We start from the raw sequence: 17,561 nt of genomic DNA, 5'->3' as shown, positions 1-17,561 counted from the left end.
TCTCCTCTCTGCTCCTCCTGACATCACCCCGGTGCAGTTTCACTTTTGAATCCACTTCCCCAAAGGGAAGAGGGCATCTGGGCTGCGTGGGAGAGTTTGGACTTGAACCTGGAAGAACAGAGCATCTGGGGAGAGCGTGAAGAGAGCTATGAAGACGCGGCATGGCGCCCCAAGCAGGGGCCCGAGCCCCCAGCCCACGAGGCTGCCCCCCTGGGATGCCAAGCTTGCTCTCCCGGCCTCTGTATCTGAAGGGCCCACCGAGGGGCTCCAGCCCTTTGCCCTTTGGGGGAAAGAGCCAAAGGGAACTCCTTTAGGAGCTCGTGCCCCCGAAGCCCGGGCCGTCCCCCTTGTTGTTCTCAGGGAAGCCAGGAGAGCCGGTCGGGGCGATCCTCAGGTATTTCCCTGGCACGGGCCCTGCCTCTACGAAGGCAGCTTCTGTCCTTTAGGCTCTGCTCTTTGCCGGTTGTGGCCTGGCGGCCCGGCCTGCAGGGAGGACTCCGGGCCAAGCGGTGAGGCCTGGTGGGCGTCGCTTCCTAGAAAAGGCAGGCGTGCTCAGAGGACATTTAAGGCTCCTCTCCCAAAAGGCTGGGGTCAGTGGGGAGGGCCAAGGGAAAGGGGCAGGCCGCCGCTTCTTTAGAGGGAGAACTTGGGGCAGGTGGCTGCTGTGTGCTCCGACGGGGGGAGAGACCAGGCCGAGGAGGGGAGAAGGGCTCGGAAGGCTCCTCGGTGCCCCCGCCTCTTCCAAAATACCAGATACTGGAAGCCTGTGCCCACGGCGAAAAGCAGCCTCCTGACGGGCCGGCCCGAAGCAGGACTTGGGGCTCCTTTTGCCGCCGCCTCAGTGAGAGCCTCTGTAAGGAACGAGATCAGGCCTTTGTTGGGGCTCTGGAAGGACGACGGCGGCCTGGGCCCTCCCAATCTGTGTTTACAGGGTTTGGTTTTCCAGGCACGCACGTGGGATTCCTGACCTCTTCCCCCACATCTCCAACGCTTCCATTTTCTTCTTATCCATGTATTTCTTGAGGACTCTGCTGGGTGCCTGGCACCGCGCTGGGCACGCCGGGGTGGCCCAAGAACAGCGCACGTCCCACTTCCCAAAGAGCGTGAAGGCCGAGATCTCCAAACCTGCTCCCCGTCACCCAGGAGTGTGGTCTGGGGGAGCCCTGCCACTCCCTGGGCAGTGGGTGGCCACGTGGCCGGCCTGCTGCCTCCCCGGAGGGCTCTCTCCCAGCCCAGCTCCGCAGTGGGGAGAATAATAACAAAAAGGACTGTGAATGGGTATAAAAGGTCCTGGGGGGCTGTTGTGAACCCCCCTTGCAGCCCCGCTGGCCTTGCTGCTGGAAGGGAGCCAGGGCAGCTTGGGGATGGGACGGCGGCATCTCCAGTGGGCTGAGAGGCCTGAGAAAGCAGGGAGCCCGGTGAGGCCTCTGAAGGGAGCCTGTTTAATCTTGCAAGTCACCAGGAAGGCTTTTGGGAGCTTGTGCTTGCCTGCCAATTAGAAGATTAGGTGAGATTCAGGCTCCGTGGCGGCAACGCCGCTGCCTTCCCCAAACAAAAAGCTTCTGCAGAGGTGAGATTCTAATCGACAAATTGTTTCCAGAGTATAAGGTGGTGTTTCCCAGCAGTGATGAGAAAGCACCGCAGGCCCTTGGCCTAATGAGAATTAGCAAAGAAACGCCGTCGTTTGCCTCCTTTTCTGTCCCTTTGATTTGGAGTCAGAGAAGTCATTCTGAATAAGCCTCTGCCTGTGCACGTGTGTGTGCGTGCACGCGTGCTTCGCCCAATGACTCCAGAGCAACATAAACGGTCATCTAGGTCAGTTCTATGTCATGGATTCTTGCTGCTTGGGTGACATTTATTTATTTGTCAGAAAATATTTACTTAATTAATGTAGAATATTTTTCCTTGGTTACATGATTCATGTTCTTTCCCTCCCCTCCCTTAGCCAATGTGCAATTCCATGGGTTTTACGTGTGTCATTGATAAAATCTATTTCCATATTATTAATATTTGCACTAGGGTGATCGCTTAGAGTCTATATCCCCATCGACCCATGTGACCAAGCAGTTGTTTTTCTTCTGTATTTCTACTCCCACAGTTCTTCCTCTGAATGTGGATAGCGTTCTTTCTCATAAGTTTGGGTGAAATTTATTGCCCCTCCCCACTCCCTTCTTTTTCTTTTCTTTCCCCCCTCTCCCAACCCCTTACCTTTTTAAACCCTTACCTTCCGTCTTGGAATCAATACTATGTGTTGGTTCTAAGGCAGAAGAGTGGTAAGGGCTAGGCAATGGGGATTAAATGACTTGCCCAGGGTCACACAGCTAGGAAGTGTCTGAGGCCAGATTTGAACCCAGGACCTCCCATCTCTAGGCCTGGCTCTCAATCCACTGAGCTACCCAGCTTTCCCCCTTACCTTCTGTCTTGAAACTAGTCCTGTGGATTGGTTCTAAGGCAAAAGAGTGGTAAGGGCTAGGCTGTAAGGACTGTGACTTGCCCAGTCACACAGCCAGAAAGTGACCGAGGCCAAATTTGAACCCAGGACCTCCCATCACCAGACCTCACTATCTACTGGGCCACCCAGCTGCCCTCCCCCTTACGGACCTTTTCTCAGAAAAATGTTTTTAAATGCATCACATAAAATTTGTATATAAGAAAGGAAACCAACTAAATTGAAATTATCAAAAGATTTATTTTAAACATGGTTTTAAGCACTGATCTAGGTAGAAACAGAGGGAAAATGTTGGGGAAACGAATGCATGTTATATGAACTGATGTAGAAAAATCCTTTGGAAGGTCCATTTACAGGCAAACCAGGAAAGTCATCTTTTGTATGGGATGGGCTCCTCCACTGAAATTTGGGCTCCTCCACTGAAATTTTCAATTATTTCTACACAGGGTGGAGAAGAAATCACAGGTGGGTACTAAATCTCCTTTTAAGAAAAGGAGGCCAAATGGTGGGGTAGGTAAGAAAAAGTCTTTGTCATTGAAGAGCTAATGGTGCATTTCAATGAGAACTTTTATCTCCTTTTTATATCAACAATAACCTCACTAATCTGGTCTCTTTTGGCCTGATAGCACAGTTCAACCAGAAAGAGATGTTGCCAGCTCCAGAAAATAAGTGATTGCTGCCATTTTGCTCACCATTCATTTGTAACTGTCTCCTCCTGTGCCGTTATAATAATTAATTGTGCCTTTTGTCACCAGTGGAAGAACAAGAAGACCCTCCTCCATCTCCGAGCAGAGGCTGAGCCTTCCCCTCTTCGGATGATCCTCTTCTTCTGGAAGCTGGTTTCACATGGTGGCTTAGATTTTTCCATCTCTGTATCTAGCACCATTTGAAATCAGTGTTTTAGGAGTAAGAATTGCGGCAAGGCAAGGCAAGGCCCTACACCAAGAAGTTTCAGTGGCTCATCTTGTCAGATTTGCCATCTGAACTTGGAAAAACCTCCCTCCATAGGAGGACGATTAAGTGAGAAGCACTGGTTGAGGGGTAGGATCTTGTTCAAGGTGTTAGCTCCACTGAACGTGTTAGAAGCATCTGGGGCCAATTTCACGTAGCTCAAGCTAAAAGCCATTGAATTGGGAATCTCAAGCCCTGGACTTCCAGGCTTGATTAATCAGTCACTGGCGGGGTGAGCTTGAACTAGTCAAAATCTGAGCCTCAGTTTTCTTTTCTTCAAAATGGGGATTCTATTCACTAGCTGCCTACCTCACAGGGTTGTTGTGAGGATGTTCGATAATAGCATTTTATAAAGATGATATTACTCTTATGGAATGTTAGTCAATAGTCCTGCCCAACCGTGGTAGGTCTCGATAGTTTCCTAAAATAAACACTTCTTGTTTAATGAATGTCATGATTTTAGTCTTCAATTGGGTGGGGATGTGAAGGGTAGGTAGTAGAATAGCCCTCCCGGGCAAAAACTGTTCTGTGACTTGCCTGAAAAATGTGAGGCGATTTGTGTATGCAAAGATGGCAGCAGAATTCCACAAACCCCACTGGACCTCTCTCTTACACAGGCTGACCGATTTCTCTTGGTGTTCAGAGTCTGTTTTTGTCTAGCACCATTTGAAATCGGTTATGATGTAGGGGGAAAAGCAGCAGTCCTGGAACCCTATACAAACAAAGGCTGGTTGGTCAGCCATAGCATTTGCTTCTTGAATCATGGGACCAAAACCAAAACAAAATAAGAAACAAAACAGTTTTTACTAACCAACTGCAACTGCATTGAGGTAAGAGACAGTTTAATGGATAAATGTTCTCGGGACACACAAAATCAACAAGATTTAATTCGAGAGTCCTAAGTTTTGCCTTTTCTTTGTAACTTTGAGGTGCTTTTAAAACGATTAAGTCTATAAATACTAATAAATTTTTTTCTGCATTGCTTGTCATGTCTATTTTTCAACTCCTTCCTATTTAATTCCATGACATTAAGAATAAGGCATAAAGGGATAGAACAAAACATAACTGGGCAAGTAAAGTATTATTTTCTCCTTGCTGGACACATTATACAGCTAAGGGGTCTAGTGGATAAGAACTGTGGACTTGGGAGGTCCTGAATTCAAAATCCTGCTTTGGACATGAAGGCATTTAAACCTTATCTTTCAATTTCCTCATCTATAAGATGAGGATGAGGTATCTTACAGCTCTAAAATTATGATCCTTCTGGAAGCTGCCACAGCAACTCCAAAATCTTGGACAACTGTCCTATCAAGCTGTTAATTTGCCATATAATGCCATATAATGCCCTAAATGTCTTCCTCCTTTTTCTGGTAGTCTAAGGAATTGACCCTTTATTTAAAACCCGTTTCTTCTGTGTTTAGACTCAATACTGTATATCAGTTCTAAGGCAGAAGAGCAGTAAGGGCTAGGCAATGGGGGTGAAGTGACTTGCCCAGGGTCACCCAGCTAGGAAGAGTTGAGGCCAGTTTTGAATCCAGGACCTCTCATCTCTAGGCCTGGCTCTCAATCCACTGAGCCACTCATGTCCCCTGGAATTGACCCTTTAAGGTTAACTCAGTTCACAAAGATGTCTACATCTGTGGTGGCAATCTTGCCATTGGGAGAGCCAAAAATAGGAAAGTTTTCACAGGATCCAGTGTGAAAATGAATCTTGGGAGATCGTATACATCGGGGTGAGGGGTAACCTTTTTGTGGGTGTACTGGACCCCTTTTGGGAAGAGTTTTTAGATATAGGAAATGCAAAGGAAGCCAATTATATTGAAATTTTCTACATTCAAGTTTGTGACTTTTCATGAAATTACCCAGATCCGTGAATTCAGAGTAAGAATTCCTGATCTAGATCAAACTGAACCTAAAAAAAAAAAAAGACTCCCCCATAGCTTGATTGTTGAATTATAAGAGGCTGCTTTTGAGGTAAAAGATACCAACAAGTAATAGATAATACCCCCAAATTAAGATGGGATGTGGTTTACCAACTTGATGTAAGAAACTCTTTTAAGGTAAACAACAATGCCCTGTGACTTCATAAAGATTGAATCAATGAATAGTTCTTAATTTTTAAAAGGCTTACAAAGTCTAGAAGACTAAAAATTAGAGTTAGTCTCAATGACTACATGCAGAGATCAGCCAGATGAGGCTTTTAAAAAAGTTTCAAAGAAACACAATGAATACACAGGAATTCTGAAGAGTAATGAGCCTAATTAGCCGACTTTAGGAGTAGCCTTCATTGGTTCTGTACTAGAGTTGTCAGAAATGAGGTTTGTGTAGCTTGTCACTCTCAATGAAATACAAGTCATAGCTAATCCTGGCTTATCTTCTTCAATCCTACATGCCCTAATTCTGGAAAAAGCACACCAAGACCCATGCAATACAGAAAAAAAAACCTCAAAAGGCCAATCAGACAAAGCCACAATTTATTCAGTTTTAGAACCACCCTCTGGATAGACACATCTTGCCAGCCTTTTCAAGGACATCTGTAATTTTTATTCAAGAAGGACAATCTTCCTTTTCACAAGATTCTTAACAGAGAAGGCACAGGTTGTTGATAAATAGCCAATGTACATACATATAAAACTTGTTTTCCTAGCTATTTGGAAGGACATATATAAAAGGAAAATTACATTTAATCCTAAATTACAGATTTAAAGATATGTGAGACGCACAAGAAACATACATGCATATAGATATATTACACATACTTAAGAGAATTTATAGAGCCCTCGTGCAAAATTGCTTAAAGAAACCTTCATAGAAATCAGTTTCCTTATTGTACATAAGTCTTTGTTTCAAGATTCATCTAGCCAGTATTAACTTGAAATTTCCCTTTCATTTTAAGTAAATAATGATTCCTAAAAACCTGATTGTGAAAAACAAAATCAATTCCTGACTTTACAAATTCAGAACTCATATATATTTCATAAATAGCACAAATAAGACTACAAGAAATACTGAAGCACTCCTTTACAAATAAGTTATGCTTATTGGTATGTAACATCACTATTTCCTAGCCTAGCTGGAGTTACTGTCCTTCAAAATAAAACTTCATTATATATTTTTAATAAAACAAAACCTGTAATTCAAAGGGAAACCTTTCCCTGCTTTGCATTGGTCCAGATTGGTGAGGTATACCGAATCTTGTTCCCACACTCGTTTCTTTGAAAGTGAATGTATCCTTTATGTGTAACATGCATGTATGTGTAACTCCCAATTTGCACAGCCCTCTCTTTGGATATAGGGATTGTGCCATTAACAAAATAAGCATCTTGAGGCAGACAAATTAATGGTCATTTGTGAAGGAGTCTGTGAGGCCCCAAGGGCAGAAATACATTTCTGTCGAGCCTTGGGACAGTCAGCTTTCAGGGAAGAATGCACCTGTGACAGGGCTGGAGGCTAGAGGGAGGCTTTGAGGGGACTGACCAATTAATGGCGACTTCTCAGGTTCTGAGACAATCGCTGATGACAGAGAGAGCATAAGCCCACTGTGGTTCTAGCATTTTGGAGGTCAGCAGTGGCCACTATGAGGCAATCTCAGGCAGCACCTTCTTTGCCCCACTGTTTCAGAACAGAGGGGGCCTTTGGCTAGGACCTTTCTCACAGCTGAGACACTGCTGAAATATGCATAGATTGTATCCTTCCTTGCTGCTAATTCATTGTGCAGGCAGCAGCTGATGTTCCTCCAAGTCTTTTAAGTTTGGAAGAAAGAATTTATAGGAAAAAGCATTCCCCTGGTTTAACACCCTGGGGTAGGGGCTCAAAGCTAATGAATTAATGGTGAAAAGTTTGCATTTGGGGGGTGATTCAGTCATACCTTGTACACTACCTCAGAGTCCAAAGTGAGAAAAAGAATGAGGTCAGTAGCTGCCAGCTGAAAAGTGGAGATTTGATGTATTTGTCTTCTAGAAGCCTTGAGAGGCATTGCCCACACCCCAACACAACCCCAAAGGGGTCTTGTCTATGGAATTAATGGTGGGGGAGGGGGGCCAACATATGCGTGCAGTGGGGGTCAGTTACATTCTGCACTGCAAGCAGTGCCCACACCAACATTTTTTAAGAAATCATGAATCCAAGGTGTGTGTATATTTCAGACACAAACAAAGAAAATACCCAAGTCTGCTTTTTTCTGACCAAAGGTTGAAACCAAATCCTCATACTCAATTAGGGAGTGTAGTTAGGAAGAGATGGGCAGGTGATACAGATTTATATATACAATTTTCTGTACCACACACCTTTAGAAAAATGGTACAGAGTCTATTTTTAGTTCTTTGTCCAGCTAAAATGCTTAAAAAAAGATCTTTTTAAAAAAGTACTGAGTGAGGGATGATATGGTCTCACAAATGTGCCCCTTCAGAATGTATTCTAAGGCTTTTAAGTCACCGTTTGACCACGTTTCTGGATTCTAAAAACAGGCTACATTCTGTGTGTTGAGGGGGTGGCATCAGAAGTGGGAAACTCCCAGTGTGGACATTTCCCCCTTACTGGTGACACTTCACTTAGAGCCTCCGCATTTTAGAAAACAGCCTAGAGCAAAGATGTCAAATTTGGGCCCAGATGCTGTCTTCAAAACTTTTGTGCTGCTCAAACCAGACTAAAATTGGGAAATTAAGAAAACCAGAAAATACAACACAACATGCATATGTTAATTTGTGGTTTTCTAAGTTTCTATTTGAGTTTGCCATCATTGGCCTAGAGCTATACCAGGCTGGTTAAGTCACCTGCCCAGAGCCATGAAGTTCAGAGGCAGGATTTGAATGGTCTTTCTTGGTTTAAGGCAAGGACATTAGCCCCTTATGTGCTATCTCTCAGGCTTGATTTTAATATGCTTTCAACATGGGGACATTCCCACCACAAAGCACTTGCCCTACTTGAATTGGGTCAGATCTTTGGTATTTTTAAGGCCACAAGTATTCATGGTGCACCTCTTGCTGGAATTCTTCACTAGAGACTCACTAATGTCCCTTTACTTTCAGAGTAGTCAAATCATTCTTCTTGGTATCTTGTTTAAACAAATAAGTCTGTTTCCCACTGACTGGTGAAAAGAAATGGCAACTTCACAGCCATGTGTGCAAACTGACTTACTAATAACTCTGTCTTGAGAGAGTATACTGTTTACCAAAGAAGGTCATTACTAATGTGAGAAGGTGCTACTGCTTGACAAGAACATTTCTTACAAAAAACCTTTAAGTATCCATAAAGCTGGTGTCCAACTTCCCTCATTTTCAACATCTGGATAATTGTCCACTGAAAATACTTTGCAATCTTCCTGACACCCTACACAAAATGCTGTGATGATATGGAGAAATCCAATGTGTGTATTACCTTCAAATCTATTTCGAGCACCTTTTTGTTTTCCAACAATGATGTAAGGAGGTATATGAGTGCTAAGCCTTATTTTAAAATATCAAAATTCCAACTTAACAGCTGCATTCTCAAATGGCAAAAAGGCTACATTGAAAGTAACTTGAAAAGTGCTTAACATTTCAACTAAAATATAGGCCAGATCGATGGACACATTAAATTTTCAAACATTACAATTGCTTTCCTGAGAATGATTCTCTTTTTTTGGGCAAGCTTTGTAACTAGCATTAGCAGGAATCGTTGCATTTTTCCTATAAGGCAAAATAAGAAAGAGTGTCAATATCAAACAAGATGACAGAGCCATAAGAAGTTAAACTGTTAACTAAAGTTAAACTAAAAATTTTAAATGGAAACATATAGTAAAGAAACTCTTTCAAAAGGATTCCTAATTGGTTTTACAGATTCCCAACCCCAATCACCAAAGAAGCAAATATATTAAAAAAATATATTGATTCTAAACAATTTCCTTATTAGTAGTACAGTGCCTTACACCAAAGTTGGTAACCAACTAATGTGCTGAACTGAGTTGATTTTCATTTAGCTGCAACAGGAAAATGACTCAGAGGCATAGCTGAATAAAACAACACAATCCAAGAATCTGTGACTGAACTGAAGCTTTTAAAGATGGTTTATAATGATGGAATGATCCTTTTAAAAATCAGGAAATGTCAATTATCCAGCACAAATGGGAGAACAAAACATTCTGGATAAGTGAATTCTGCAGCTAATAAATACTTACTAAATAATAATCACTATTAAAATATGACATACATTACCAATTTCCCTTTTATAATAAGTTGGATATATACCATTTATTTGCCAAGAAGTTTTTCCTGGGAGGCACAATATTCCTGACAACCAGAGCACCCACCAAGTGTATTTGATAAGTTACAATTCTTTCTTCTTTGGAGACAAACTTCTGTCAAGCTCAGGTTCAAACTTCCAGGTAAATACATGGTTTATATTGAATTTCTGAGGTAGGAAAAGATGGAGATGTGTTTCATGATGATTGATGTTAAAAATGTGTTACTGCTGCCCCCAGGTTCTTGTGCTATTCTAGTGTTGCCTGTTTCAGTGATGCCCTCAGAGAGGCAAGGGAGGCTCTTGACTCCCATGAATCCCAGGCTGTTTTATAGATATTCTAGCTGTTCATTAGGTGGGAAATTTTTTGAGGGGGGAAAGAAAGGATGTTACAGTGCCTTATCTACTTATTCTTCTCACATCTCTTCCAACTGTCAAGTAATATCTGCTTTTGCCCAAACCTCTTCTTGAACCACACCTCCCATTTTCATTATATCCACCTTCTGTTTCATTCTGGTAATTTATGTTGGGAATTTTGGAAATTTCTTAAGAGACATTAAGAAAACTAAGTTTTGTGTAAAACATAGAGTAAATATAGGCTTCCTCAAGGCAGGAACTATCTTTTTAAACTATCTCCTGAGCAACTAGTACAGAGCCTGGCACACAGTAACTGCTTACTAATGCTACCAATTGATTGCCTACAAAGGGACATTCCTACCAAGATATTGGCATGGGGATTTTTCAGTCCTAGATTTGTACCTGTTTAGAAAAAGATGTGGGCCAACCTCCACATAAGGGGAATACTCAGGATTCATGAGGCATTGCTGAAATCACTTTGTTTGGACCTCTTCTCCAAAGGAAAAAAAAATCTTTTGAAACTTCTTTCAAAATTTCAGAAAGCATGTTTTCTAATGAAGAAAAGTTTAGTTCCAGAAGATTTTAGTAGTTCAGCAAAGAAAACAAAGCACGCACTTTTCCTATGCAGTCACCATGTTAAGTATGTCTCAGCTTTGGTTAGTTCCCAATGACAATTTCCAAATACTTTTTCAAGTTGCGCATAATTTAAAGACAGAATATGAGTTACAGATACCTTTTAATGATCTAAGCTTCTTCATGAGGTTTAAGAGAATTTAAAACTGTGTCTTCTTTGTGGATTTCATCAGTTATGTATGTGCTGAACAGAGGGAGGGAAAAGGTCTGACTGAATAAAATATGAATGAGTAATCATACCAAAGAGGGGAAAGGAAGATGGGAAGATAGGAGAAACAAGCAAAATAAATTCTATTGGAGATATGAAGTAATGCTAAAAGTTCAACTTAGGTCTATTTCACTCTGCTTTGGTTTTATTAAAAACATAATTCTTAATTCAAACTAATGTGTACTCTTGTGATTGAAAAAGTTATTTCAAAAGATGAAGGACCATCTAATCAAATGGAGAAAATTCAAGCTTCTGCCCCAGTGATGTCCTGTGCATGACTGTTATGGAGCACACTGATTATATCAAAAGAAATCACACTGGGATCAAATGCTCTGAGTTTTGGACAGTTATGACATAGAAGAGACATGCTTTTGTATTGTTCAATTTTGTGGCAAGAAATTTTTCCAATATATTCTTGAATTTAGCTTCAAGAAAGCCTACCAATTACCCAGGGAAAAAAAGCTTGTACTTCTTAAAGCAATACTTTGTAATGGCAAATAATTCAACATTCCCAGCTTCCCAAGGAAAAGTGTAAATTCTAGAAACAGCAGACAGACTTGAATCTAAGTCAAGAATGCAAACCAAACATCAAGAGTTTTTGAACTCTTGAGACACTACTTCCTTTTGCACGTTTATATGGATAAACCAGAATGATTTGTAATCATACAGGATAGAGTATAGTGCTTTCCCTATTTAAGAATCAAAGGGGCAAGTAGAAAAGAAATGCAAATTAACTTACACTCTTTCAATATCTTTCCCAACTCAACTTCACTTATTTTGTCTCCTACAAATCCCAGTTTGGCTGCTATGACAATAAATCTAAACTGGTACTAAACACTTGAGGTTAGGCAGGATAAAATTTTAAGTATAGAAAGTAAAAATTATAAGAAATATAGCAAGAAATGATATAATTAACATTAATAGGTTCTTTTTTCTAATAAAATCTCAAAAGTTCAACTTAAATAAAAAACCCACTGTTTTTTACACAGAAGTGTAAAAATAAACCCAAAAAACTACTGAAAGCTTTCTTTATCCACTAATATTTATCAAGGACAACATACACTCTTCAGTGTAACTGCAATGGACAATCATTTGAAGGAGGAAGATTTTTGAATAGTGGCAAAAAAGCCCAAGAAAATAGCAGAAAATAATATCTCAAAGAGTAAAATGACAAATAAATCTTAAGATATATATGCTCTTTTGAATGAAGACAGAAATATGATAATATTTGGACTCATTTGGGTTTTAGTTGAAAATGATGTCAAAGCTCTTAAAGTGGCAATATATTTCTCTAGGCAAAACCAGTCAGAAGACATAGTATTCCTCAGAAATAATTCTAAAGCATGTCTATCTTTGTTTTACCCTAATGATAACTGTCAAAATCTGGTGGCAAAAAAACTACTTCATTTACATCTTCTTACTTTCTTATTCAGTAAATTATACACATTTTTCAAGCTTTCTGCTTTTTAAAAAGACTAACATAAAGTATTAATTTGTTAGATCTTATAGGTCTTGCCTCTGTTAACCACTACAATTAAGATTATATCATTTTAACTCACTAATTAAGCTGCAATTCCCTCAAATTAAGAAGAATTTAAGAAAACAAATAGCACTTCTGCTTGAAAAATCTGCAGATAGATCTTTTGAAGTAAATTTCTCATATGGGATGATCATATTGCTTCCATAGCTACACAAGAATTAGTCCCTCCAAATTGTATAGGAGAAAAACATGGGATTTGTAAGCAGCATGCCAATGGCACAACTCTCAAATTTTCCAATCAAATGAAAACGCCTATCTTTTGATAATAAGATATATGTAAAAATTGGCTTACAAACTTAAAAGCACCAAATAAATGTTTGGTATCATCATTATTATTATTCTTAGTTGTTGAGCCCATTTTGAAATATGAAATAGGCATTATTTTCAAGAAGTCCATGATTTGCAACAGAATTCTGATATTTAATTACACAGAACTGCCTTTTGTTTTGGTCAGAAAACCTAAAGCAACCGTACCAATTCTTCTGCAATGATTACACAAGAAAGCAAAGGGATAATAATATTTTCCTTTAATAGTGTATCACAAATCTTGGGGTCAAGTTGCGGTGTCAATGAACTATTTATTTTATTGTGATATCTCTTCAATTTTTTTTTTCAAATTTGATTTTGCCAAACTACACATTGTTCTTTCTGTTTATGTGTATTCACAGTTTACTTATGATAATGGGGCGGGGAGGGGGGGGAATGGCAATATTTACAACACTGGACAGGGCCACTTATTACAGGCAGGACTATGTGAACCTACCACTATGAGCTCCTTAGATTTTTTAAAATTACAAAACTATAAACTAATCTAGTCATCTGTAAAACTACATTCAAAAGATCATTAATGTGGACCCATTGAGCTAGAAATATTAATACTGGGCCTATACCCCCAAAGAGATCAAAGAAAGAGAAACAGGACCCAAACATACAAAAATATTCTATATTACCAGCTTTTTTTGTAGTGACAAATAACAGGAAACTAAGTGGTATATATGACTATAATAACTATTATGACTGCCCTGAAAGAAAATACAAAGGGCTTTGATTCAGGAAGATATCTAAGATTTCAGAGTACAGTGAATAGAACCCAGAGAACAATTTATTTTATTATTTTTTTAAACCCATACCTTCCATCTTGGATGGAATACTGTGTCTTGGTTCTAAGGCAGAAGAGTGGTAAGGGCTAGGCAATGGGGGTCAAGTGACTTGCCCAGGGTCACATGGCTGGGAAGTGTCTGAGGCCAGATTTAAACCCAGGACCTCCTGTCTCTAGGCCTGGCTCTCAATCCACTGAGCTACCCAGCTGCCCCACCCCCACCCCAAACAATTTAGATAACAACAACAAAAAAAAAACAGCTAGGTCTTAAGAATTCAGAGTAATGGAACTAGCCATGATTCCACTGGACTAATGAACGATTAAATGTTATGAAGTAGTGATATCAAGGTGCAGAATGAGACATTCTTTGACATGGTCAATGTATGGATTTGTTTTCTTTATTTAAATAAGCTACAGGAGAAAGAGAAGCTGGTATTTAGATGACCAAAATGAGGTTGAAAAAATGGTCATGGAAGTATTTTTTGAAATGCACAGAGGAGTATAGGAAGATCAGCAGGAAACAGACAAGCAGCTTTGAAAATAACATACTGAATTTAAAAGAAAACAAAATGTGAGTAATGAAGATATGCAGCTTCATGTACTCTCCCCACCCCACAGGCCCCACAAAAAGCTTTCGGATGCATCAATGGCTTTGTTCCAGCTTGCGAACCATTTGCTGAGAGAACTAGCATAGAAGAGGAAGGGCTGGCTAATGAAGTTCCTACTGGTCCCATCTGTGGCCCTGACCACACAAGCTGGGTTCTTGGGGCACTTTGGGAGGGACTCTTTTAGCAACCTCCTATAGATCCTGGAGTTTAGAAGTCACCATTCTATTTGACTACTTTTTTCTTTTCCTTTTGTTTTTTTACCTTTGAAAGCCAATAATTTTGCCTGTGCCTTTTCTATGACAAAAAAAAAAAAGTTTAAGCTGGCTCTTAAATACAAAGCAAATTTGCCAAGGCTAGTATTAAGACTAATACAGTTAAGGAAAAAATAGACTGTGCAAGTCAATGCAAATGAAAAAATTCTGAAGAGAATTGTAAAAAAATGATCATTTTAAAAGACATTTTGACTTACCCTTTTTTTTTGTTATATTGATGAGAAATTACCAAGATAATGATCACAAAAACGATAGCTAGAAAAAAAAATATTAAAACATCATGGAATGTTGGAAAATAACAAGCTTCTTAAAGTCTCTTAATGACAATACCTGGGCACTGCTGAACATATGGACATACACAAATAATACAAGGTTATCACAGTTACTGGGTAACACATTATTCATTCAGTTTTCCTCAGTGTATAAATTACTTAGTCTGTCAGGCATCTTAAAATCAGTGAGAACACATTCCAAGCAGAATTTACTACCAAAGAATACTGAGGGGTAACTCACTCAATTCAACATGAGGGGGGAAATTACTTTTTACAAAACTGAATAGTTATAAGTACAAACTATCCTTCTTCAAGACCACTACCACAAAGCAGGATCATGCAATTCAACGTCAAAGATTATTTTATTTCACCCTAGGCTTGTGGTCTCCAAAGTGGCAAGTATGAAATATGACCTACTAGGAGTATGGAAAGAAAATATTAAAACTGCTTTTCAAATTTATTTTTATCTAAAAATAAGGAAGAAATTTAATACATGGATTGACAATGGTACCTTCAGGAGATCTGTATGTCAGTTATGATTCAAAGAATGCAAGATGTCCTGAAGAAGAGGGAACATTCTACCTATTTGTGGGTTAACAATGGTATCTTTACCTGTTTGTTCACTTACTAAGAAGTGATGCATACAACTGAAATAAGGCCCAAGTAAGTGGATTTATGGGTTATGTTATCTAGCTTTAATTAACTAATCTTCACAAAATGAACAAACATTTTTAAAGATTTATACAAATAAATTTTAGACAAGATAATAATGCGGGCATAGGAAACAACAACAGCAGAGGTTACACTTCTATTTCTTCTTCATACTTTTCATCAGGCACACAAGTGAGCTAAAAATTAATGATCTGATAAAATGGGACAGTTTGTCAAGAAAAATCAGATTAAAGTTATTTGAAATAGTAGTTTTCATCCTATTGTTATTGATGTACTTCATCCTAAGTATATATTGATCATCCAGATAATTAGCTAGTGATAGTATGAAGCCATCACAATTTTTAAAAAGCATTTTAAAACTAAGCTTTTGTTTCTTTAAAATAATGTGTCACATAAAAAATCTCATACATGGGCTTTAGATCTAGAAACAGAATTTTCTATCCTGATTAAAAAATTTTCCAAAAGTAGAATAAGATGCAAAACCTTTCGATTAGTTTGCAAGAATAACTGACTCACATCAAGAAAGATATATTACCAAGAGAGTAATATCAATAAAAACCTCTGCAAAATTGGTGGATAAATTTGAAGAATGAATAGCATGACTCAGTAAGCTAGTCAGTATGCAAGTCTTCCATTTGCATCTACCTATCTGAGGATCTAGATTTCTTTTTTTAGTCTTCTCATCCCTGTAGATCACCAAGACTCTTTCCTTTAACTGGTCAGTTCTCCAAGACTCTCCTTTTTAAGGAAAGGACCCAGGCCTCCCAGGATGCTGATTTCCCTCTCACCATGTCCCTCCTTCAGCTTCCTTTTATATGTCATCTTCCCTTGTTAGAATATAACCTCTTCAAGGACAGGATTGTCTTTCTTTTTTGCTAGTATTTGTATTCCAAGTGTTTAGGCAAAGGCCTGACACATAGGAAATGCTTAATTAATGACTAAATCTGATAACTTGACATACCTTTGTAGAGTATGTTTTTCAGCTATGATATCCATTAAAGCCAAGTATTGAAAGAAACTAAACTTTAATGCTATACCTTCAAATCCTTAGTGTTGAAAAATCAGTATTTTAAAAAATAAGGAATTATTATTCTTAATAACACTGTCCTCATTAAAAATGATAATAATTTTAGTGAGAGGAAAGCTTTTTTGGTATCATTAATAAATTTTAAAAAATTTAATATGATTTATTCCATTTTAATTTCACCTTTAATTTCAACTATATGCATGTCTTATATATACTTAATTTATAAATAAATATATGTATCGGGAGTGTAAACTCAATTTTCAGATACATAAGAGTAATCAAAATGTTTAGAAACTATTCATATACAAGTGAACAAAATGAAACAAATAATTCTGCTTTTTCACATTAAATCATGTAGGATTCATTTTAAAACAAGATCATTAAGATTTTGTGCTACTTACCTGCAATAGCTATCAGGGCAATGATGCCAGGACCTAAGAAAAATTAATATAATTCATTATAAAACATTGCACACATCTTTCATCTCTGTAAACTACTATGAGCTAGATCACTAAAAAATGATTAGTCAATCTATATTTTTATTTTGTTTTGTAAAAAAATATTACCTTCTGCCTTAGAATCAACACTAAGTATTAGTTCCAAGGCAGAAGAGTGGTAGGGGCTATGCAACTGAAGGTAAGTGACTTGCCCAGAGTCACATAGCTAGGAAGTATCTGAGGCCACATTTGAGTGCAGGACCTCCCATTTCCAGCCCTGGCTCTCTAGCCACTGAAGCCACCTAGATGCCCTTATAACTAGCTTTTTGAGCTACTCCTAAAATACCAATTTCACTTAGTTCACTGAACTCTTAATAAACTTTCAAGTTTATGGCAGAGCACGTCATATAGAAAACTGAAAGCAGCAACCTTTTTTTTTATATTTTTCTGTGCTTTAATACAGTAGGTACTTAGTAAATACCAATGAAATATGATGATTAAAATAGAAAAAAGTTAACATTCAGGTATGAGTATTACAATATCTATTTCTATTATTTCTGGCCATTATTTGGTTAAAACTTGGTTTTCAAATTAACAAAAAAATGTGTCCCAATTACAATTAAGTTTAGGAACTTCAAGATATGTGTTACATGAAAATGTTTATTAGCATTCACTTAAATAAAGTGTTTTTCTAGCTGTTAAGCAAAGACATGATCCCTATCCTACATATGAGCAATCTAAAAGTGCTAGCAAAATGCCAGAGTACAGGGTTGGAGCTCACACATGGGAATATACAGTTATATACAGTTCAACTTACAAA

General features: G+C 38.8%; 1 protein-coding gene and 2 non-coding genes across 10 annotated transcripts in view; 2 read left to right on the top strand and 1 right to left on the bottom strand.

Moving 5' to 3' along the window:
• Positions 1-3,284: 3,284 nt before the first annotated feature.
• MIR29B-2 (microRNA mir-29b-2) lies at positions 3,285-3,348 on the top strand. The gene has a single exon (NR_127450.1). It is a non-coding gene; the product is annotated as a microRNA mir-29b-2 (primary transcript).
• Positions 3,349-4,022: 674 nt separating this feature from the next.
• On the top strand, positions 4,023-4,078 carry MIR29A-2 (microRNA mir-29a-2). The gene has a single exon (NR_127449.1). It is a non-coding gene; the product is annotated as a microRNA mir-29a-2 (primary transcript).
• A 1,779-nt stretch (positions 4,079-5,857) lies between these two features.
• The window catches only part of LOC103094472 (membrane cofactor protein-like), a 64,081-nt gene continuing 52,377 nt past the window's right edge, over positions 5,858-17,561 (bottom strand). For 5 of the 8 annotated variants that reach the window (XM_056815873.1, XM_056815871.1, XM_056815872.1 and 2 more), the window contains 3 exons: positions 16,706-16,738; positions 14,531-14,588; positions 5,858-9,066 (listed from right to left, as the gene is read on the bottom strand). In XM_056815873.1, the coding sequence (XP_056671851.1) occupies positions 8,979-9,066; positions 14,531-14,588; positions 16,706-16,738 (179 nt within the window). In that variant the 3' untranslated portion in view covers positions 5,858-8,978. The other 3 variants (XM_056815868.1, XM_056815870.1, XM_056815869.1) reach the window with 3 other exon arrangements.

Source organism: Monodelphis domestica, chromosome 2, assembly GCF_027887165.1.
Source record: "Monodelphis domestica isolate mMonDom1 chromosome 2, mMonDom1.pri, whole genome shotgun sequence".
Lineage (NCBI taxonomy): Eukaryota > Metazoa > Chordata > Mammalia > Didelphimorphia > Didelphidae > Monodelphis > Monodelphis domestica.
Note: the sequence above shows the minus strand (reverse complement) of the source record. Positions and strands in the feature narration are given on the sequence as shown.